Raw genomic sequence first — 23,543 nt, 5'->3', positions numbered from 1 at the left:
TTAAGTGGAACCTGATCCAAAGGCTCAAATGAAGCTTTGATCATGACCTGCAGGACCAGTATTAAATCCCACTGGAACAAGTGGGTGTGAGACAGACCTGCGTGTCTGTACACCTTTTTAGAAAACGTTTCATCAGCGGATGATAAAACCTGTTCTGTCTCAGAAACCTTCATGTCAGGAAGAGATGGCTGCAGCGTACGTTTTAAACGTGCTGGATGCAACTTTCTGTCCATCAGCTACTGCAGAAAGAACAGCATGCCACCTAAAGAACATGAGGAGGTCTCTACATCCTTCTCTGTACATCAGCACTGAAAAGTTGTCCGCTTTGATGTGTACATCGCTGTGGTAGATGCACCACGAGAAACCTGAATTGTGCGCATTACATCCTGTGGGCAACCCATCCTCTCTAAGTGGAATCGTTCAACGGCCAGACCACAGGTGCTGGCCTATTTCTGGGTAACTCCTGGTCGCTCCGCCTGCCTGGAAGGGGAGCATCCTCCCTCTACGGCAGTTCCCACGGGCACCCCGACAGCAGGCATTTCCGGACTGGGAACCATGGTGCACCCATGCGCTCGGGGCCACCAGGAGTGCTGTCAATCCCTCCTCCTGAGCTCGGTTCAAGAACCGTAAGATCAGAGGAGGTGGAGAAAAAACACGTACAGAAGCATTTTGGGCCATGGACTGTGGACAAACGCATCCACCCCCCCAGCGGTGGTTCGACTCATGGGCTCAGAGAAGTGCATAATTGGCACTGAACGTTTCCCGTGTCACAACAGGCCCACAGCCACTATATCAATCTGAGACAAAATGCTCCGTCAAAGGATGATTAAAGGTTGTTCTGTCTACGACAACTTTGAGACAGAAGAAAAACACGGTTGCAGCATACAATAGTCGTGCTGGACACCAGATTTCTGTCCCTCGGCTGCTGCAGAAAGACAGCATGTCGTCCAGTGGACATGAAGTGGCCTCTATGCCTTTCTGTACAGCAGCGTTGGAAAGCTGACCACTGGATGTGAGCAGCGCTGTGGTGGATGTAGCACGTGACTCCTGAATCGTACGCACTACATCTTGCGAGAAATCCATCCTCTCAAAGATCTGCACAGCGGCCAAACCACAGGTGCTGGCCTATTCTGATTAATTCCTGATCGTTCCTCCCACCTGGAGGGAAGCGTCCCCCCTCCACGGCAGGTTCCACGAGCGCCCTGATAAAAGATGTCGTAGGCCTGGGAACCATGATGCGTTCACGCACTTGGGGCAGAGGAGCCGCCAGTCCCTCCTCCTGAGTTCGGTTCAGAAAACCGTGATACCAGAGGGAGAGAAGAAGGTGAAAGGCATTACGACCACAGGCTGTGAGCAGGCACGTCCACCCAGCGGTGGATCGTCCTATGGCTCCACGCTAATTATAATTGACATTGAGCGTTCTCTCGTGTTGCTACACGTCCGCAGACGCTGGCAGGATTCTACCGTGTCTGAGTCCTAGTTCTGGGTGGAATACATGAGATGTACCCACTCCAATAGAGAACAGATTGGATGTGTCCCACACAGCATCTTTCTCACAATGTTGCACATGGATTGAAAAAAAGCATACATTTCCTGCTAGTATGTATGCAACAGTCACTTGCTGTCTGAGAATCACAAACTCTGATGATTCTGCAGCTCAAGGTCAGTGTTGAGTCACATTCAAAGATCCCGTGCGACACTCCAAAACATTTAAAAGGCTGCTATGTGGGGAGCCACAGCGGCTCCACAGCTTATTAAATGTGTGTGACGTAGATCTGCTGACGGAAAACAGCTGATATCACTCAACCGATTCACGTGAGTTGCACTGCTGCCCCTGTCTGTACAAGCTGCTCAACGGCAGGTGTCCAGATAACGCAGAATTAAAGCGGCTCGAGCGCATAATGGAGTGTTTTCTGGACTTCGTTTTTTTGTTAAAAAAGAAACGTTTCGCCCCTCATCCAAGAAGCTTCGTCAGTCTGAGGCCTAGCCATCTGGTATTACCCAGAAGCCACCCTGACTCTTGTGTTTCAAGCCTGCCTCAGATACCCCTGAAGTCTGGCCTTTTCACTAATGGTTTCAAAAACACAAAGTTTGTTTTCTCAGTCATCCAGGTATATAACAACAAAAAAGGTTGAATCATGTCATCTGGACTTCGTATTTTGTTAAAAAAGAAACGTTTCGCCCCTCATCCAAGAAGCTTCGTCAGTCTGAGGCCTAGCCATCTGGTATTACCCAGAAGGTAATATGTGTTATATACCTGGATGACTGAGAAAACAAACTTTGTGATAATGGAGTGTTGTTTCTCACAGCTCAGAAAATTGACAATCTAGAATAAATCTCATCTTTCCGGTTCATTGGGACCAGGAAGTGATGAGAGAGACCTTGTGTTTCCTCTCCATCTGAGATTCTAGAAATTACATTTCAAAAATAATTTCCTGAGCTTCTACTAGAGGGAACGAGATCTGTTCATAAATGACAGAAAAAACGTCACAGAGTTCCTCCACACCGGGGTTTGAGCTGAACTGCAGCGTGAATCCCGGATGAAAACGATTCGCCCATCCGTCTGGAGGCGCGCGTTCATTGCCACCTGTTATAAGCTATAAAGTGGGCACGCATTTATGTTATGAAAACTCACATACATGCTGATGTGAACTGGAGTGCGCTGAATGAGAGAGAAAAAACCCACACGCGTCCTCGAGGATGCAAGACGTTGTGTTGCTGCGGGAAAACAGCTCATGTGTTGTGTTCACGTTGTGTGCAGCTGCTCGGTGTAACGCTCGGAAGCGGGTGCACATATGAGCCGACGCACCCTGAAGGGTCGTGTGTGTGCGTCCTCATGCGACGCTTTAAGCCAGGATTGCCGCGGGGGTGCGCGTTGGCACTGGTGCGGTAAGGAGGCACCGCGCGCCTACGGTGGAGCGGGGTTACCACTGGCTCGGTCTGCAGAAAAAACGTTCATTGTTTGCTGCGGATCATGTGAGCTTTTGAGTGATTCCACGAGCTGCAATATTAATTCAGACAAAACCCCTTCTTCGAGGATGTATGAACTGAGCCGCTGTGAAGGTTTGTGGGGCTGCTGACGCCGCGGGAGCGCGCGTTGGCACTGGAGCGGTCAGGAAGCAGCGCATCGGTGAAGCGAGGCTACCCCTGGCTCGGTCTGCAGAAAAAAAACGTTCATTCTTGGCTGCAAGTCACGTGAACTTCAGAATGATTCTATGCGCTGCAGTATTAATTCAGAAAACCTTCTTCGAGGATAAAGGAGCAGAGCCGCTGTGAGGCTTGTGAAACTGCTAACGCTGCGGTAGCGCGCGTTGACACCGCTGCAATGACAAAACGTGTATCGCTTCTGCCGGGAGTGAGATACGTTGCTGAGCTTGTACCGTGGTCTCACGTGAACGTTGACGTGAACGGCGGGCGCTGAGAGCTGCGTGCGCGCTTTCATGCCGCGGGAGCACGCATCGGCACCGCTGACAGTGAATGAAAACAACCTTAAAAAGGCTCATTCGTGATGAGTGTGTGTGATGGAGCCGCTTGTCAGATAAACCATGCTGACAGCCTGGCTAGGAGACACTTCATCATAAAATGATGTTATTTCGCAGTGTCATCAACACACCTCCAGCTACCGGACACCTGATTACCTTCCGTTGAGCTCTGTTTGTTGTCCTGGAGGGCCCCCTGTTGGCGAAGTCCGGGAAAAAAATGAACTTCCGGCTGCCGGGGACGTCTGACGGGAGGGGCTGGCGTAGCAGAGCTGGGGAGGCATTGAGCAGCCGTGGAGCATCTTGAAATGATCTCTAGCTGATGAAAAGAGGATCACCAACGGACTCCTGCATCTCTCCTGAGAGGAAGGTGGAGTGACGGGCCAGGAGAACTTCTGGGACCCCGTTCTCTGGCTGCGATGCGGGGCGGCAGACAGCAAAAGAGGCGCACCGGTTGAGGATGACGTCAGCTGACCTGTAGACTGAGCGTACTGCAGGGGCTGGCAGCGTCGTAGCAAGCAGCCTCTACGAGAGCGGAGTGAGCCGAAGGACAGAGGGCCACCGTCTCTTCTCGCCTCTGAACGTGTACGCCAACAGCGTAACGTGTTGTTCGCTGCGGCCGTGTGGAACACATGCTGGTGAGCTCAGTTGGAGAGCGGTGTCACCGTCTCGATTATGTTAACCGGAGGCACGGGACGCTGGTCCATCTCGAACATCTTACTCCAATGAAGCCTCCATCAGGCTCGGCTCCAGAGGGCACGGAGGGACTTTCCGCTCAGTGAACCCCTGCTCTGGAGATGGGTGCGGACTGTGGAGACCGGCTCCCCCAATCTACCAGGAAAGAACCCGTCTGTGGCCTCGCCCGTAGGACGTCCTGTTGGGAGTACGAGGCCATATGTATCAAGACGGTGAGCCGGAATGGAGCCCAGTAAACAACCTTCCCGCCGGATCATCCGAACTGGCGGGAAAGGCGTAGGATGTAAAAAAGGGTCCTTTCATGTCAGCTTCCTCCTGGGTTACGCCGGGCAACCCCTGAGGGCGCCGTCGGCCGGGAGCGGTGTGATCGCCGATGCGAAAAACGAGGTGGGATGGGGTGAGCATTCATTCAGCCCCCCTCCACCGACACTACGCTCCCCAGGAGGGAATGAGCAGCGGGGGCTGCAGCTTAGCACGCCTGTCCCGGAGGAACCATCCGATTCGCTCCGAGGATCGGCAATAAGAGGAAAAATACAAGATGGCGTTGTCCAGCGTGTAGTGACCTGTCACTGGGAAATATTCCTCGGCGCTTACCTTGAAATAAGACTGTTCGTCATCTTCTCCTCGGGGAGGAGAACTCACCGGACGACCGGAGGTCGACTGCCGGGCCAAGCATCCTTAACAAAGGTTGGTCATCTACACAATTTTCCTTCTTTGTTCTTCTGCCAGTGCTATTTTAGCTCGCTGAAGAAAAAATGGGAGCCGATTTCCCGCTCTTAACGTAATTTATACGGACCGGGTGGGGCCCACACAGCAGGTGGGCGTGGACTAAATTTATTTTCAGTGCTTATGCTGCGCATAACGGGATAAACCCACTAAAGCGAAGGCCTTAAAGGGCGAAGCTTATATGAAATAGAACTGAGATGTTTATTTTCTAAACTTAACGTCCCAGTGGCTTTTAAACCCCAAAATACATTAAAGACTGGTTCATCCCAAAGATCCAGTCCCCCGGCACAAACAGAGCAACATTGTGTATGTTGTTCAGTGTAGTGAACTAGGCCTCCGACCTCAACCTGTCTCTGAAGACCTTCAGGGGACAGGAACTGTTATTTCATTGATCTGAATCCAGAAATACAAATTATCTCATCAAGAGACTATTTAATTGTATCCTGAATTAATCAATTGAAAGAACATTCTTCTTTTTTACATTATCATTACTATTTTAGAATATCTTGATAATCAAAGTGTGTTAGTTCATACCATTTCTAAATGTTGAAGTGAAACACTCATTTAAATCAACTGTGAAACAGTATTAATGATTTTTAAACCTCATTAGACTTGGAAATCAAGTTAAATGTCTATTTACAAAGTAAGTGTGCATTTTGATCTTCTGTCTGAATGAGTGGATTTGATGTCGGTCAGAAGTCAGGGATGTCGGTCGAAAGTCAGAGACAAACAGAGACGAGTTATTAGAATGAAGTCTTGTTTTTAAACCTAGCAGACAGTAAATAAGAAGCTGGCACCTGCAAAGTTTCTCACTTCTTCAAAATATTTTTCTCTGTCTGTACTAACCGTTCCTAAACATTCCTGCTGTCTTTTGACTTTTAATAACCCTCTGACATCACTGAAACACCGCCCCTGCTGGTTGTTTCAACCAATCAGGAAGTACCAATTGACAGGAAGTGAGTACTCTTTAAAAAGTCAACAATTCCTGGAACTATTCAGTCTTCCCGCAGTCTTCTTGCAGTCTTCCTGCAGTTTTCCTTCAGTCTTCCTTGGAACTATGAAGTCTTCCAGCTGAACTGAGAAGCTGATGGAATGGGACCATGTGCAAAGGGGTCCGTCCATCCCAGCGGAGTCACAGCGCCTCGCTGTGAACTCACCCGGGCGTAACGCCCTACAACTTCTAAGGAAGCTTGTTCTGTTGAACGGAATACATCGACACGACTTCGAACAATGACCAGGCACCCTGACCGGAGACGTTGAAAGGTAGCGTGCATTGGGACCTCTAGACCGGAGCTGATCCATCCATCTGCAAAGGTAAAGAGACGTCACGAGTTGTCACGCACTAAGTGGACCGGGTTTTGAGCTGGTGTTGAAAGAAGAGTGCTTATTCTGGTCAACAAACATACATCTTCCTTCATCCATCTTTAAACTTCTCCACTCCTTCTCTTAAACTTTTATTCGCCAGTAATCTAGATGCCTTCAGAGGTGAATCAGCCTCAATCAGTAATGTTCTGTTGTCTTGTTAGTAAAGCGTGCCAAGTTTTTATTAATCAGAAACAGATCAGCAAATCAATGTGTTCATGTTTTGATGTTAAATTTTGATTCTGTTAAATAAATGCCCGCATTTATTCTGATGGGTCAAAGAAAAATGGCGTCTCATGTCACTGATTAAACAATCGTCACAGTTATCTCGGTCACATGGCATTAATTTAACTCGAAAAAGAAAGAATCCGTTGTAATTAAATAACTAATATTCTTTGTGCTTGAACTAGCTTTAAGAATAATTAATTAGTAGTGAAGCTAACAGCAAAGCTGTCCCTACATCATTGTCAGGAGGGTGATCAGTCTTACATCGGGGAAACAAAACAGCCACTGGCCAAAAAGATGGACCAGCACAGAAGATCAACATCATCAGGCCAGGACTCTGCGGTCTACACTCATCTCCAGGCCAGCGGTCACTCTTTCAGGGATGAAGATGTGCACATCCTGGATAGAGAGGAACGATGGTTTGAGAGAGGAGTAAAGGAGGCCATCTTTGTGAAAAGAAACCGTCCATCATTAAACAGGGGTGGAGCCTCCGGGTTCAACTGTCCCCCCTCTTACAATGCTGTGATTGCTAGTATCACTCAGCCCTCTGTGAACAGTAAACAGCCATCAGGTGCTAATGACCCATTGTTAGGCTGATGGTCCTTCTTGAGCATGTGATCAGCTGGTTTTGGTTGTCAGCAGCAAACTGGTTGATCCACTCTGAGAAGGTGCTATTTAAGAGACTGAGCTGAATACAGCTCCTCAGACTGAAGAAGTTTCTCGGATGAGAGACGAAACGTTTCTACATTTTTTTTGCTTTGTTTTGTTTTTTTGTTTTTTTGAATGTCCAGAGGACCAGATTTAACTTTTTTGGATTAATTTTATTATATTTTTTATAAAGGGGGAAAGAGCTCTATTTAATTTTGCTTGTATTTTATTTTCTACATTTGTAAAAAGAGTTTGTTTCTAAATGCTTGTTGGGAATCAATAAAAAAAATCAGTTCAGTAATTGTTTGGTGTGACATTACTCTTGGCGGAATCTAGTAGATGTTTAGTGCCTGTTCCCTACTGGTCCACTTCAAGTGCGCTACACTGGTTTTTATGGAGACCCAGCAAGCAGGAGATGATCTGTTCTAAGACGGGAAGGGAAGGCAGTTAGTAAAGAGCTGTTTTAATAATTTATTTCATTTTGATATTACAGTAGTCCCTTGTTTATCGAGGGGGATCCATACCCTGAAGTGAAAAACCGCGAAGTAGAAATTCATTCAACCTTTATTTAAACAAGTTAATCCCAATGAGCCTCAGGGCCTCATTTATAAGAGAGACCTGAAAATAGGAATAGTAGTACAAGGAAGGAATAGTAGTACAAGGAAGGAATAGTAGTACAAAGAAGGGATAGTAGTACAAGTAGTAAGTAGTAAATGCAGTAAGAGCACAGAATGTCATGATTTCAGCTCCCTGCCTCCTCTCAGCCACCTGCAAGCGTTCTTGGCCACGCCCACTTCTCCACTCTGCACTGAGAACAGCTGATCAGCAGCAGGAAGCTTTTTCTGCAGCTCTGGGCTGCACAAATGTGCAGCAGGTGCTAAATAATTTTAAATGAAAAATTCCATGCTGATCATGCGGCTCATCCATCCATCACCAGTTGTGTGTCTTATCCAATCTTATTTTGAAAAACCGTAATAGAGCGAGTCAGCGATAAATGAACCGCGAAGTAGCGAGGGACTACTGTAATTTACAATGATGTAAAAGCTCCAGATGTTTAAAGTATTCAAAGTATTATTTAAAGTCTTGATGTGTATAATTAGATTTATCTGATCCATGGCAAGTAAAATTAGATTAGTTTCATGATAATTCTTTCATTAATGTGTAAAAGTTTAAAGTTAGTAGTAGCTTTTTACAGCTGCAGAAACGTTTTTCCTGGTTCCTGACAGATGCTTAAATCGGTGCACGATTTATTAAAAGTTAAAAGAAGATTTATGCCATTGTTAACACAGAAATGAGTCGGTTTTGACTTTCACTGAGACCTTAATCCAATTCTTTCAGGTAGAGAAAGTTCTGGCCGGTGGAGATCGTCTCATTGTCTTCCCCAATGGGACCAGAAAGGAGATTTCAGCTGACAAGGTCTCGGCGAAGGTCACCTTCTTCAACGGAGACACGAAACAAACGACAGCTGATCACAGAGTGGTGAGATGGTTCATCCTGAAACGAGGTTGGACTCTGGTCCCCTCAGTACTCATTGTGGCTCCAGGAAGGTCAAGTGCAGATAAAATCACTCAAACCTATATAGCTTTTAAAAAAGTGTCAGAGTTGAATCTTTATTTGCTTAACCCTTGTATTGTATTTTGGGGGGGGGGAAAAAACTTGCCATATATTTATTTCTGTCGTTTTTTGTTGTTGCTGTTTTTGGTGCACATTTTTTTCTGACAAAGTCTAAAATTCTTTCTTTTTTTAAAGTTGGTCAGATTTTTTTCTAACATTCAGAACCTCACAGTAACTTCACTCTCATGTTCCTGAGGCCAAAATAAGCCACATTAAAATAGACTGTAAACACATCTTATACAATAATTCCTCTCTTTTTATCTCCAAGCCTATACTTTAGATTTTTATATTAAGACTTAAGGTTATTAAGGTTTAAGTTTTTTTTTATTTGTCATTCCACCACATGTGGTACATGTGGTGGAATGAAATTGTTTACACAGGGTCCCCGTTACATCCAACAAAAGTATAAATTGTAAAGAAAAACAGTAATAAGATCTAAGATATGAACTAAGAAATATGCTAAAGCTAAGAATACACTAAGCACTAGTAGTACAAAAACAATATGCCGAACAACAGCAGTACAAACATGAGTCTGTGTGAGCAGATGAGTACGAATGAACACAGCAGCAAGAAAGAAATCAACTGCATGGATAATCAGCAGCACCTATCAACAATCAAGTGGCATTACAGTGTTTTTTTTCTCAATGATAATCCTAGTTAGAGATTCATGAGTGTAACAGCCTCAGGGTAGAAGCTGTTCTTCAGTCTAGTGGTTCTACACTTAATGCTCCTTAACCTCCTTCCTGAGGGGAGTGGGGCAAAAAGTGTGTGTGCTGGGTGGGTGGAGTCCTTCATGATGCAGGTGGCTCTTTTCCTGCATCTGGAGGTGTAGATGTCTGTGATGGTGGGGAGACTGACTCCAACATCTTCTGTGCAGCCTTCACCACTCTCTGCAAAGCTTTTCTTTCTGCAGCTGTGCAGCCTCCATGCCACACATTGATGCTTGAGCACAGGATGTTCTCCACTGCACACCTGTAGAAGGAGGTGAGGACTGAGCTTCCCAGACCAGCTCGCCTCAGCCGCCTGAGGAAGTAGAGTCTCTGATGAGCTTCCTTGATCAGGCTGGTGGTGTTGTTGCTCCAGCTGAGGTTGTCGTTCAGGTGCACACACAAGTACTTGTAGCTGGAGACCACTTCCACTGCTGATCCTCTTATATTTATTACTATTTATTATTATTAACCTTTATTTAACCAGGCAAATCCCACTGAGATCACAGATCTCTTTTGCAAGGGAGGCCTGGGCCTGAAGGCAGCCTAACATGCATAATTTTGGTTTGTGGGAGGAAATTGGAGTACCTGGAGAAAACCCACACAAGCACGAGAAGAACATGCAAACTCCACACAGAAAGACCCCAGGTCCAACCACGGATTGAACCCAGGACCTTTTTGCTGCGAGGCAACATTGCTAATAACCACTGAGCTGTTGTGCTGCAATTATAGGTGTGTGTATTCTGTCTGAAGTCCACGACCATCTCCTTCGTCTTCTTCACATTGATGTGAAGGTTGTTCTTCCTGCACCAGCTCTCCAGGTGTTCCACCTCCTGCCTGTAGCTGGACTCATTGTTGGTTGTGATGCATCCAACCACCGCTGTCTCGTCTGCAAACTTTACAATATGACAGTCTGGATGAGTAGGTGCACAATCAAACGTGAGCAGAGTGAACAGGAGAGGGCTCAGCACACAGTCCTGAGGGGAGCCAGTGCTGAGGGTTATGGTGGAGGAGAAGTTGTGGATCCTCACAGACTGCGGCCTGTTTAAGAAGTCCTGGACCCAGTTGCATATGTAGGAGCTTAGTCCTAGTGTGAGTAGTTTGTCCATCAGGGTTTGGGGGATCATGATGTTGAAGGCAGACGTGAAGTCCACAAAGATCATATGGATGTAGGAGTCATTCTTCTTCCAGGTGGGTGAGAGCAGTGTGGATCACAGAGGAGATGGCGTCTTCTGTAGATCAATTCTTGCGGTATGCGTACTGGTGAGGGGCCTCGCTGATGTTGATGGTTGTTTTCATGTGGGCCATGACCAGTCTTTAGAAGCATTTAGCGACTATCGGTGTGAGGGCCATTGGCCGGTAGTCATTCAGACCAGTCACTGTAGAGCTCTTTGGGACTGGGATGTTGGTGGCGGTCTTCAAGCAGGTGGGAACTGTTGCCAGATTGAGGGAGGAGTTAAAGATGTCGGCCAACACCTCACAGAGCTGATCGGTACATTCTTTCACTATCTTCCTGGGGATGCTGTCTGGGCCATTTGCTTTGTGAGGATTAATCCTCCTGAATGTACTCCTTACTTCTGCTGAGGTCACGCTTACAACTCCTCTTCCAGTGGTGAGGTGAGTCTGGTGCTGGGTGGTCTATTCGGGTCTTCAAAGTGTTCATAAAACTTGCTGAGGGCATCAGGGAGTGATGAGTCCCCAGGGCACTGTGCACCACTGCCTTTATAGACTTCTTCTTTCTGCTTTTCCCTCTTCAGGGGTCGCCACAGCGAGTCATCCTCCTCCACCTCACTCTGTCCTCTGTATCCTCTGTCCTCACTCCAACTACCTTCATGTCCTCTCTAACTGCATCCATATATCTCCTCTTTGACCTTCCTCTTTGTCTTTTTCCTGGCATCTGCATTTCTAACATCCTTCTACCAATATACCCACGGGCCCTCCTCTTGACATGTCCAAACCATCTCAGTCTGGCCTCCCTAACTTTATCTCCCAATTGTTCAACCTGTGCTGTACCTCTGATGATCTCATTCCTAATCTTATCCAGCCTTGTCACTCCTAAGGAGAACCTTAGTTTCTTCATTTCTGCCACCTCCAGTTCTTTCTCCTGTCTTTTTGTCAATGCCACTGTCTCCAGACTATACAATATAGCTGGTCTCACCACTGTTTTGTAAACTTTTCCTTTGACCTTTGCTAACACCTTTTTGTCACAAATCACTCCTGAAACTTTTCTCCATCCAGTCCATCCTGCCTGGACTCTCTTTTTCACTTCTTCACCACATTCCCCATTTTCTTGGACAGTGGACCCCAAGTACTTGAAGTCCTGCACCTTTGTGACCTCTGCTCCTTGTAGCCTCACTGTTCCACCGCCTCCCTCTCATTCACACACACGTACTCTGTCTTACTACGGCTGACTTTCATTCCTCTTCTTTCAAGTACATACCTCCACCTCTCCAAGTTCTCTTCCACCTGTTCCCACCACAGATCACAAATGTCATCTGCAAACATCATCGTCCATGGGGATTCTTGCCTGACCTCATCTGTTAGTCGGTCCATCTCCAGAGCAAACAAGAAGGGGCTCAGAGCCGATCCTTGATGCAATCCCACCTCTACCTTGAAGCTATCTGTCAGTCCTACAGCACATCTCACCGCTGTCCTGCTGTCCCTATACATCAATCAATCAATCAATCAACTTTATTTATATAGCGCATTTTAAAAACCACAAGGGTAGCCGAAGTACTGCACAATAAAACAATAAAAACATACAAAGCATACACAAAGAAACATAAAAAACCATTCACATACCAGTTTCACAGCAGGTGTATTAAAAAGCCATAAAAGATAAGATCACGTGTTAAAAGCCAAAGAATAAAAGTGTGTCTTTAAAAGAGATTTAAAAACAGGAAGAGAGGAGGCCTGTCTGACACTCAAGGGTAAAGTGTTCCACAACCTGGGAGCAACAACAGCAAACGCTCTGTCACCTCTGAGCTTCAGCCTAGTTTTAGGGACTGTCAGCAGCAGCTGATCAGCTGATCGTAGGGATCGGGGTGGACAGTAAGGCTGAAGCAGCTCAGACAGATATGGTGGGGCAAGGTTGTTCAGACATTTAAAAACAAACAGCAAAAGCTTAAAATTAATTCTGTAGTGCACAGGGAGCCAATGAAGGGACGCCAGGATGGGAGTAATATGCTCGCGCCTACGACCCTGAGTTAACAGGCGAGCAGCAGAGTTCTGCACAAGCTGCAGACGAGCAAGAGACGTCCGGCTAATGCCTGCATACAGCGCATTACATTAGTCAAGACGAGCTGTGATAAAAGCATGGATTCATTTCTCCAAGTCAGGTCTTGCAAGGATTGGTTTCACTTTTGCTATTTGGCGGAGTTGATAAAAACTTTTCTGAACAACACTGCTGATCTGTTTTTCAAATTTAAAATCAGACTCAAACTTCACCCCCAGATTGGTGACACAGTCCTTGAGATAAAATGACAGTGAGCCAAGATCTATGCTGGGAGAGTGACGGCAACTTGGTCCAAACATCATAACTTCAGTCTTGTTCTCATTTAGACTAAGGAAGTTAAGAGAGAACCATGTCTTAACATCATTAAGGCAGTGTGTAAGTTGTTGAACTGTGTTGTTTTGTGCCAGGGGAAAATAGATCTGGCAATCATCAGCATAAAAGTGAAATAAAATGCCATGCTTCCTAAAAATCGAGCCAAGGGGGAGTAAGTAAAGGGCAAATAAAAGAGGGCCAAGGACTGAGCCCTGGGGGACACCATGTGGAAGAGGAGCAGTGGAAGACATAAAATTGTCGATTTTTACGCAGAAACTCCTATTGGTTAAATACGACCGAAACCAATTGAGGGCGACACCCCTGATGCCCACACAGTGCTCAAGACGAGAGATTAAAATGCTGTGATCAACAGTGTCAAATGCAGCAGACAAATCTAATTCCCCTTTTCCATTAGTACCGGTACGGGCCGACTCGACCCTACTTGGCCCGGTTCTGAGGCTTTTCCATTAGTACCGGTACTTAGCACCTGTTACTATTTCTTTTTTCTTTTTTTAGCTGCTTCACAGTCTGCTGCGAACTGCTCCAATGAGAGCTGAAGATCACGGCACAGTGATGCTAACAGGACCACCTAGGGCTGGGTAATGTTCCAAAAAATTCTGTATCGATACCGGTACCATCACTTGGTTATCGGTTCATGAACTGTACTTTTTTCAGTACCAATTTTATAATTAATATTCTAACAAGAAGAAAATTACGTTACACATAAGGGGTACAAATCTCTCAGTGTCTGGCGATTTTGGTGTCACGATTTGATTCAAAATGGATTTTTTTTTTTTTTATTCAGAAACAATTTTCGATTCAGAAACAACTTTTCTATTGAAATGGTCATAAATTTTGTTTCAGTTATGTAGCTGACAAGCTAAAAAGATTAAACAACAATGTAAACAAATAGAACATTTATTTAAAACAATAATTTTAGGTTCTTTACTGTATCAAACGTTTTCCATCATTTTATATTTATACCAAAAATAGAAACAAATACAGGAGTGCATAAAATTCTGTATCCTCCCACAGACCAAAAACTTGCATGTTAGTCTGCCTTCAGGCCCAGGCCTCCCTTGCAAAAGAGATCTGTGATCTCAATGGGATTTGCCTGGTTAAATAAAATAAAGTTATAATATGAAATATACAGTCTTCAGTCTTAACCATATTAATTCATATTTGACAAATCTTTAACAAAATTTCAAAACCTGTCCAAATCTGCATTAAAAACTCTTCTGAACTGTAATTTATAAACCATAAATTGTATCATTTAGAACTGGCTCCAGGTGATGTCTCATCTGTCCTCTTCAACCTGTTAAAAAGACAAATTAAGTTCTATTTCGTATAGGCTTCGCCCTTTAAGAGCTGTCGCTGGTGGGTTTATCCCATCATGCAAAGCATCGCACTGAAAAAATTTAGTCCACACCCACCTGTTGTGTGGGCCCCACCCGGTCCGTATAAATTACGTTAAGAGCGGGTATTCGGCTCCCATTTTTTCTTCAGCAAGCTAATAGCACTGTCAGAAGAACGAAGAAGGAAAGTTGTCCAGCTTGACCGGCACAACTTTTGGCTGCCTGGGTCCCCGCCACGCCAACCTCCTGCCGTCCCGTAAGTTCTTCCTCCCCGAGGAGAAGCAGACGAGCAGCCTTGTTTCAAGGTAAGCGTCGAGGAATATTTTTTAGTGGGGGTCGCTACCTGCTGGACGACACCATCGACCCCTTTTTCTTTTTAACGCCGACTCTCAGAGCGAATTGGATGGTTCCTCCGGGACAGGCGATGTCAGCAACAGCCCCCGCTGCTCACTCCCTCCTGGAGAGCGTAGTGTCAGAACGAGGGGGGCTGAGCGGATGCCCCCCCCCCCCCCGGGCCTTTTCGCATCGGCTACCACACCACTCCCAGCTGTCGGTGCCCTCCTCTCGGAGCTGCCCGGCATAATCCAGGAGGCAGCTGACATGAAGGGACCTTTTTCCGTCCCTCTCCTCCCCCCGCCCAGATCGGATGATCTAGTGGGAATGTTTGGCTCCACCCCGGCTCGCCGTCCTGATCCCATCCAGTCTCGTTTCCCAGCAGTGACATCCTCCTGGAATGAGGCTGCAGCCAGACCTGGTAGACTGAAAGTGTCGGTTTCCACATTCGCGCCCATCACCAGAGTGGAGGGGTTTACTGAGCGGAATTCCCTTGGTGCCCCCCTGGAGCCAAGCCTGGCGGAGACTCTCGGAGTGAAGATGTTCAGGTTGGACCAGCGTCCTGCACCTCCGGGGAAGCAAGACCAGACGGTGACGTCGTTCTCCAACCGAGCTTACCAGTGTGCGTTCCAGGCGGCCGCAGCGAACAATAACGTTGCGCTGCTGGCGTACAGCATTTCAAGAGGCCAGAGGGACAGACCTGCCTGAGGAGACGAAGAGCTCCCTCTGCAAGGCGTCTGACGTCACCCTCAACCTGTGCGCCTCGTCTGCTGTCTGCCTGTCTCGTATCGCAGCCTGGATGACAATGTTCCAGAAGTCCACCTGGTTTCGTCACTCCCCCTCCCTGCCGGAGAAGCTGCAGAAGGACTTGCTGGAGGGCCCCATCACGACTGACGCGCTGTTCTGAGCCAATTTTCAGGGCCACGCTCAAGAAATCGAAGAAGTCGGAGGAGGTGTCGGAGACTGTGCGCCATCTGATCAAGCCGCACCCCTCCTCTCGCCCCCCCTGCCCACTGGAGAGAGCGTCGTGGCCGAGACAGCAGCAGAGATGCGCCACAGCTGCAGCAGCAACTTCTCGCTCTGCTCTACCGCCAGCCCCTCCCATCAGAGAACAGCCCTCCTCATCCTGACAACCAGCGGTGCTGCGTTTCCCCAGAGACCGCCAACAGGCGCCGCCCATGGAACAACCAGCCGCAGGGCTCACGAGGGAGAAGATTCAAAAATGACTCCTTGTGGAGGAGGTGTGTGTGCACAATGATGGTTTGAGTTTTGAAATAAACGTAAACATCATTCAGAAATTATAGTGTCTGATTTCAGCCTGACTGTCAGTTTGTATGATCTCACAGCGGCTTCTCCTCACACATCCTCCACACAAAGCGAACCGGTGTCCTCCAAACAGGTTTTTTAAAATCACTGCAGTCCGAAAAAACACACAAAATACGCGCGTGAGTGTCACAGCAGCCAAAAGTGAATGTTTTCAGCAGACCGAGTCCAGTGGGAAACCTCGCTCTCAGTCCAAGCTGTGCGCTGCCTCCTCTGACCGCAGCGGTGAAAACGCGCGCGGCAGCCCTCACCTATATGGCATCGCATGGCCAGGGGCGCGCGCGCCTCCCCTCAGCGCACGTCAGCTCACATCACCACGGATGTGAACCCGCAGCCTGAACGCGGCACAGAAGCGCCTTCAGGGCCCCCCGAGGAAACCTCTCCTTGGGTGGCCCGGAGTACGCCTCCACAGCACGTTGGCGGTAATTGGCGTCCATAAAAAACATGATGCAGCACAAACGCGTGCCCGCTTCCCGAACGTTACGCGGAGTGGCAGCGAGCGTGCGCTCTAGACAGATGGATGAACCGTCTTATCAGCAGGGGATACACGCTGCAGTTTGCAGCTCAGCACCCCCACCCCCCCCCCCTTTTGGAGGAATTTTAGAGACGTTTCCGTCTTCTCCGTTACTTCCTGGTCCCAAAATGGACCCGAGGGATGAGACCCATCTTGGATTTGTCAATTTCAACAGGTCGATCATGATGAGACATTTTCACATGTTGAAAACCAGACAACTGTGAGACAACATTCCATTCAAAATGCGTAGAGTCTGCTCTGCAGCCGCTACACAGAACAGGGTTGAGAATTCTGTTTTATCTGGATGATCTGTTGCTGCTGACCCGTTTTCCAGATGGGTGGCAGCAGTGCAACTCAGGCTCTTACATCACACCTGCAAAATCTGAGCTTCACCATAACGGGGAGAAGACCTCAGTTCACCTGGCCCAGACGATCGTTTATCTGGGAGTGAAGCTAAACGCGGTCACTATGAGGGCGCGTTTATCTCAGACGGGAACCGAAGCTCTAAAGCACAGCTCCGCCATGTGAAGCCGGCAGATTTATAACAGCTGTTTCCGTCATGAAGTTATTTAGGGACGATGTCGTCTGCTCACACGGTGCAACGCCTCCAGAGGTGGTTTGCTCGTTTGCGCGTGGACCCGGTGAGGCAGAAGAGTCGGTTGACCGCTGTGCCCCCCTCCATGAGAATTGACCTGAGACACTGGGGAAACCCTCCTGTTTCTGTCGGAGGGAGTCCCCGTCAGCAGACCAACGTCACACGTGTCAGTTTTCACAGATGCGTCCCTGTCAGGCTGGGGAGGCGCATGCATGTCTCAAGCTGTGGGGGCACTGTGGCCACCCCACACAGCAGCTCATATAAAGGTTTTGGAATGTCGCACGGTTTTGAATGTGATTCAACATTTTGCTCCTGTGTTGCGGAATCAACATGTTCTGATTCACACAGTCAACAAGTGACTGTAGCATACATAAACCGGCAGGGGTGTGTGCGCTCAGCTCAAATGTTACATATTACAAGACGGCTACTGTGTTGGGCACGCCAAATCTGCTCTCCATCAGAGCAGTGTACATCCCTGGTGTTCTGTACAGAGGGGCGGATGTGATGTCCAGGGGCGGTCCGCGTCACGGGGACTGGAGCCTCTATCCCGAGCTGATGGCTCAGACATAGCAGAAATTTGGCAGAGTGGCTGCGGACTTGTTTTGCCACACGAGAGAACGCTCAGTGTCAACTATGGTTCTCACTGAGCTCACGGGACGAATCGGGGCGCCCGTAGAAACTCCTGTGGAGGGAGGATGCGCTCCTCCAGGCGGGAGGAGCGATCAGGAGTTACCCAGAAATAGGCCAGCACCTTTGGGTCTGGCTGCTGAGCGGATCCGTTTTACAGAGGATGGGTCTCTCTCAAGATGTAGTGCGCACGATCCAGGTTTCACGTGCTGCCTCCACCACAGCGCTGTACATATCAAAGTGGACAGCTTTTCAGCGCTGGTGTACGGAGAAAGGTGTAGAGGCCACCTCATGTCCACTAGGTGGCGTGCTGTCCTTTCTGCAGCAGCTGATGATCAGAAATTTTGCGTTCAGCACGATTAAAACGTACGCTGCAGCCATCTCTTCCTGTCACGAAGGTTTCGGGGACAGAACAGTCTTTAATCATCCACTGATGAATCATTTTTTAAAAGGTGTACAGAGGCGCAGGCCTGTATCACACACACTTTCTCCACAGTGGGATTTAACGCTGATTCTGTGAGCCCTGATCAAAGCTCCACTCGAGCCACTAGATCAGGTTCCGATTAAATTCTTGTTTCTTAAAACAGCCCTGCTGTTGGCTTTAACATCCGCTAAGAGGGTGAGTGATTAATCTGCCCTCTCTGTCGCTCCGTCATGTCTCAGAATTCAGGCTGATGGCAGCTCAGCTGATCTGAGGCCTAACCCAGCATTTATGCCTAAAACATCACGAGCTCTTTTCAATTAAGAGTGATATCGTTGGAGGGATTTTTCCCTTCTCCCCACAATCAGAAGAAGAAGCATCTTTCCATCTTCTCTGCCCTGTGTGTGCGTTGACGTGTTACGTAGCAGGCACGGCGGCATTGCGTCAGACTCAACATTTGTTTGTGCACTATAGAGATGCATCTGCAGGTCGCCCGTTATCCACCCAGCGCCTGTCACACTGGCTGTGTGAGGCCATTTCTGAAGCCTACAGAGCATCAGATTTAGAGACTCCTGACAACCTCAGGGCGCACTCGACCAGAGGTATCGCATCTTCAACTGCTTTGCATAATGGTATGACAATGCAGGATATTTGCACTGCGGCCGCGTGGTCAACACCCTGTTCAGTTATTTGCTTTTATTTACGTGATGTGTCGGCCTGTTCCATGACACATTCTGTCCTTAGTGCTCTAACAGAATGAATATGATTGTTTCATGGAATCTCGTTTAAACTCACATCTGACTGCATGCATTTACAGTGTGAGATGTTGTTATCAGTCACAGGTTATGACTGTTCTTGTTCTATGGTCACTATTCAGTTCATGACTTCTGTCATCAATCAGTTCATTTGATTAATAATCAGTTCACTTATTATTAATCTGTTCATATTGAAGAGCCATGGATCTGCTCTGTTCATGGCCTTTTTCAGCTTCTCCTCTTTCCCGTTAAACCTTTCCGGGACGTTCATGCAGTCGGAACGCGTAACTACGCAGCGCGCGTCTGTGCATGGTGCGCGTAATTACGCAACGCGTTTTTATGCACATGGAAAGCTGAGTGACAAGATGTTTTTTGGGCAAGCAAGCACTTCATATTAGGGATGCACCGATCCACTTTTTTTTATCATCCGATCCGATCCCGATACCTAGCACTGAGTGTCGTCCGATACCGATCCAGTTCCGATATCATGATCATCGTTGATTTTACATGAGGCTGTAATAATCTCCTCTCAAGTACAATTTGTACAAATATATGCATGCATGTCCAAAAAGGCAACTTGAGGTAAGTTTTATTAATGTTGGATGTTTTAAAGTTAGAATTAAATTCTGCTAACACAAAACATGTTTTTTTTATTCCTAGTTTTAAAGTGGATATTAATGTGATTAATTTAAGTGATTGTTTAAAGTTATTTTATATATTTTTTTTTAATAAGGGGCAGATATAAGAATTTTTTTCTTCTTTCTGCACTCTTTTCATTCAACATTTTCTTTTTGATGATTTTTTTTTTTAATTTTGTTTAATTTAAATGAATGAATAAATTAATTTAATAAAATGTTAAGACTTCAAACATCTGCTAAGTTCATGGCATAAACCAACAGACATGTTCCTGTTTTTAGTATTTTACATCACTTTATAATGTAGCTGTTTATGTTTTTAATATATATAATTTTTAAATCATATGTTTTTTATGATTGTCTACTGTTGTCCTGATAAATATCTCCTGGAGGGTAAACTATATCTTGACTGCAAGTATCAAGCTGCAAAATCCTTCGTTTTCTACAACTGATAGTGGTTGGTCATTAATTATGATGAAGTTTAGCAACTTCTCTGTAAACATTTGAGCTCCGTGGTTTCAGCGGTGTCTTCTTCTTGTTCAATCCGAAGCAGGCAGCCTGATTTGGGGCAGCCCCGCTCAGTCTGTCCCTCCTCAGAGACGGGCAGACTGAGTGGGGCAGATTGGACACGGCTGGCCGGTGTTGAGTCACCTTTTTCGGTTTGACCAAAGAGTAGTACCACACTGAAGCCACAAAGCTCGAATGTCCATCGTAAAACTAACTTTAACGTGGTTTAATGTGGCGCTATGGCTCTGCAGACATTGCACGATGCTGTCTTGTTTTGTGGTGTTTCTAGTGTAAAATACTTCCACACAGCGGACATGTTTAGATGAAAAGTTGGTTAGCTGTTAGCCACAGTGCTGCTAACTCAGCCCTCGCGTTGTAGCTGGCTGCAAACTATGAAATGGATTTCCTGAATGTGAGGCGGGTCTTATTACTCTGGGCTCATGAGACATGCCTCCGTTCAGGAAATCCGTTCCATAGTTTGAAGCCAACATGCATTATGGATCGGAAATATCGGCAGGTGGATCGTAAAAATCCGATACGTAAATTATGCTAGTATCAGAGGCCGATATCGATACTGGATCGGATCGGCCCCATCCCTACTTCACATGGTGTTCGAATGGACCCAGTGAGATGGAGACTACATCTTGCTTTGCCTGTAACCCACCAGCGACAGCTCTTAAAGGGCGAAACCTATACGAAATTGAACGTTGGTTACGTACTGTAACCCCAGATTCTATGAGTATAGGCGTAGCCCTTTAAGCGTCGGGCCTCACTGGCTCCTAAATGACTGAAGAAAAAAGCTATTTGGGAGCCTATTACCCTCTCTTAACGTAATTTATACGGACCGAGTGGGGCCCACACAACAGGTGGGCGTGGACTAAATTTTTTCAGTGCGATGCTTTGCATGACGGGATAAACCCACCAGCGACAGCTCTTAAAGGGCTATGCCTATACTCATAGAATCTGGGGTTACAGTACGTAACCAACGTTTGTTGTATAACTTGTCTGTATAAGTTTAAGTATATTATAAGAAATAACACTTACTGTAACTTTTAGCTGAAGCTGCATCAGAGCTTTTTCCATTTGTTGTTTCATGATGAAGTTGTGTAGCTGCTTATCGCAAAATAAATAAATAAATCTACGTGAAGGAATAACTTACGTTTGGTCCAGCGTACTAAAAATAAACCTAAACCCCTCACTTTCCACTGATCTGTCTGCTCATAAATCCTTTGTGATAGAGTAGGAGATGGAGAGAGAAATCTTCACAGCCTTTGGGAAACCAGCTGGAAGTTTGTTGCAGAGCTTGCTGATCTGCTGCTTCTTTTTCATCTTCTGTGCATTTTGTTGTATTTCCAAAATACTGTACCGCAATTTTATTTTACACTTCTTGCAAACAACCGTGCTCTTGTTAAGCTCTGTCTTTCCCCGGAACATTGTAGGATTGGAAAAGATTTTTAAAGACGAAAGAGCGGGTTAAATCACGCTGTCCTCCTCCTCCATGCTAACAGACTTCATTCAGATAAAGGGAGCTGGCTAACTAGCTTGCTGTACGGTGGCCTACATGGCCAAATTCTACGGCGGCCAAGCGGACACATAATGCGATATGCAGTACGCTCGGGAGTAGGAGCGGAAAAAAAACAAAATTTAAACGCATTTTTAAATCGATTTATGGTCTTTTAGAATCAATTCAGAATCGACATACTCTACAGAATGATGGCGACGGTGTGTAGGGCTTGCCGTCCCTCGCTCTCTGCTTTCCTTCTATTTTTGTTATTTTTACAATGCTTTGTGCAGTGTACCTAATCATATTTGCAGTATGATCGTCGGGCACTTTTGGAGCTCTGTGCATTTGCTGAAATGCCTGCCGAGTTTTTGTTCAGCAGTCAGCACTCTCCTCCATCTGTTCTGTCCAAGATTCCTGCATTTCTTCTACGTGACCCTGGCCTTTCTCCCTGGAGGAAATGTTGCAGACATCGTGGGAAGTGTGTGGGGGTTTTGGTGAAATTGAGGCACGGTGTGGATTCTTCTGTCAAGAGTTATGGGGCTCGCTCTGGCTCTGATCATCGCCTCTCTGACCCGTGGTGCTGCTGGCCAGCTGCCCGCCCGCTCAATCCATGTAAACAACAAGAGTTGTTTAGCTGTGTGCCGCACAAGCCGACCAGGAGGTGCTGTTCTTCAAAATCTGCGGCCGCTGGCACGTGCTCCCTCCACCTTGGCTGTGTCTGTGTTGGACCCTATCAATATGTGTTTGATCAACACAAGATCTGTTTCCAACAAGACTTTTATCTTCAATGACTTTTTGAAAGACGACCAGTTGGATTTTCTCTACATCACAGGGTTTTGGATATCTGATGGTGAGTCCAGCGCCTTGGTGGAATTATTACCTCCGGACTGTCTGTGTTTTAATGCCCTGTGGCCATCAGGCCGTCGTGATGGTGGATTAACAGTCTTTAAACCTAAAAAAGTTAAATCTGGTCCTCTGGACATTCAAAAAAACAAAACAAAGCAAAAATAAATAAATAAATAAAAATAAAAATGTAGAAACGTTTCGTCTTTCATCCGAAAGACTTCCTCAGTCTGAGGAGCTGTATTCAGCTCAGTCTTATAAACAGCACCCTCTCAGAGTGGGTCAACCAGTTTTGCTGCTGACAACCAAAACCAGCTGATCACATGCTCAAGAAGGACCATCAGCCTAACAATGGATCATTAGCACACTGATGGCTGTTTACTATTCGCAGAGGGCTGAGTGATACTAGCAATCACAGCATTGTAAGAGGGGGACAATTGAACACGTAGGCATCCACCCCTGTTTAATGATGGACAATTTCTTTTCACAAAGATAGCCTCCTTTACTCCTCTCTCAAACCATCGTTCCTCTCTATCCAGGATGTGAACATCTTCATCCCTGAAAGAGTCAGAGAGTCAGAGATTCTTTATTGTCATTCGCACCTCATGTGGTACATGTGGTGGAGCGAAATTATGTACACGGGGTCCCAGTTACATCCAACAATAAAGTGTCTAAGAAAAACAGTAATAACATCTAAGATATGAACTAAGAAAAACATCAACTAAATATACACTAAGCACTCATAACATAAAACATTGAACATCAGCACAAACATGAACATGAGTCTGTGAGCAGATGTGCACGCATGAACACATCAACATTGAAACAGATCAGCAGCAACATGAAACAGATCAGCAGCAACATGATATGGTTTTTCACAGTGATTATTCTAGTTAGAGATTCATGAGTCTAACAGCCTCAGGGTAGAAGCTGTTCCTCAGTCTAGTGGTTCTACAGTGACCGCTGGCCTGGAGATGAGTGTAGACCGCAGAGTCCTGGCCTGATGATGTTGATCTTCTGTGCTGGGCCATCCTTTTGGCCAGTGGCTGTTTTGTTTCCCCGATGTAAGACTGATCACAGCCCTCCTGACACTGAACAGCATACACAACATTACTCTGTTTGTGTCG

At 46.5% G+C, this 23,543-nt stretch overlaps 1 protein-coding gene across 1 annotated transcript in view; it reads left to right on the top strand.

The window, feature by feature from the left end:
- Nucleotides 1-6,001: 6,001 nt before the first annotated feature.
- LOC119419422 (centromere protein J-like) overlaps nt 6,002-23,543 on the top strand; it is a 56,125-nt gene continuing 38,583 nt past the window's right edge. The window contains exons 1-2 of the mRNA XM_037686728.1: nt 6,002-6,013; nt 8,475-8,615. Of these exons, the coding sequence (XP_037542656.1) occupies nt 6,002-6,013; nt 8,475-8,615 (153 nt within the window). The remainder of the gene's footprint in view (nt 6,014-8,474; nt 8,616-23,543) is intronic.

Source organism: Nematolebias whitei, chromosome 13 (assembly GCF_014905685.2).
Source record: "Nematolebias whitei isolate Nwh7 chromosome 13, NemWhi1, whole genome shotgun sequence".
In the NCBI taxonomy this organism is placed as follows: Eukaryota; Metazoa; Chordata; class Actinopteri; order Cyprinodontiformes; family Rivulidae; genus Nematolebias; species Nematolebias whitei.
The sequence above is the reverse complement of the archived record's forward strand: the minus strand, read 5'-3'. Positions and strand labels throughout refer to the sequence as shown.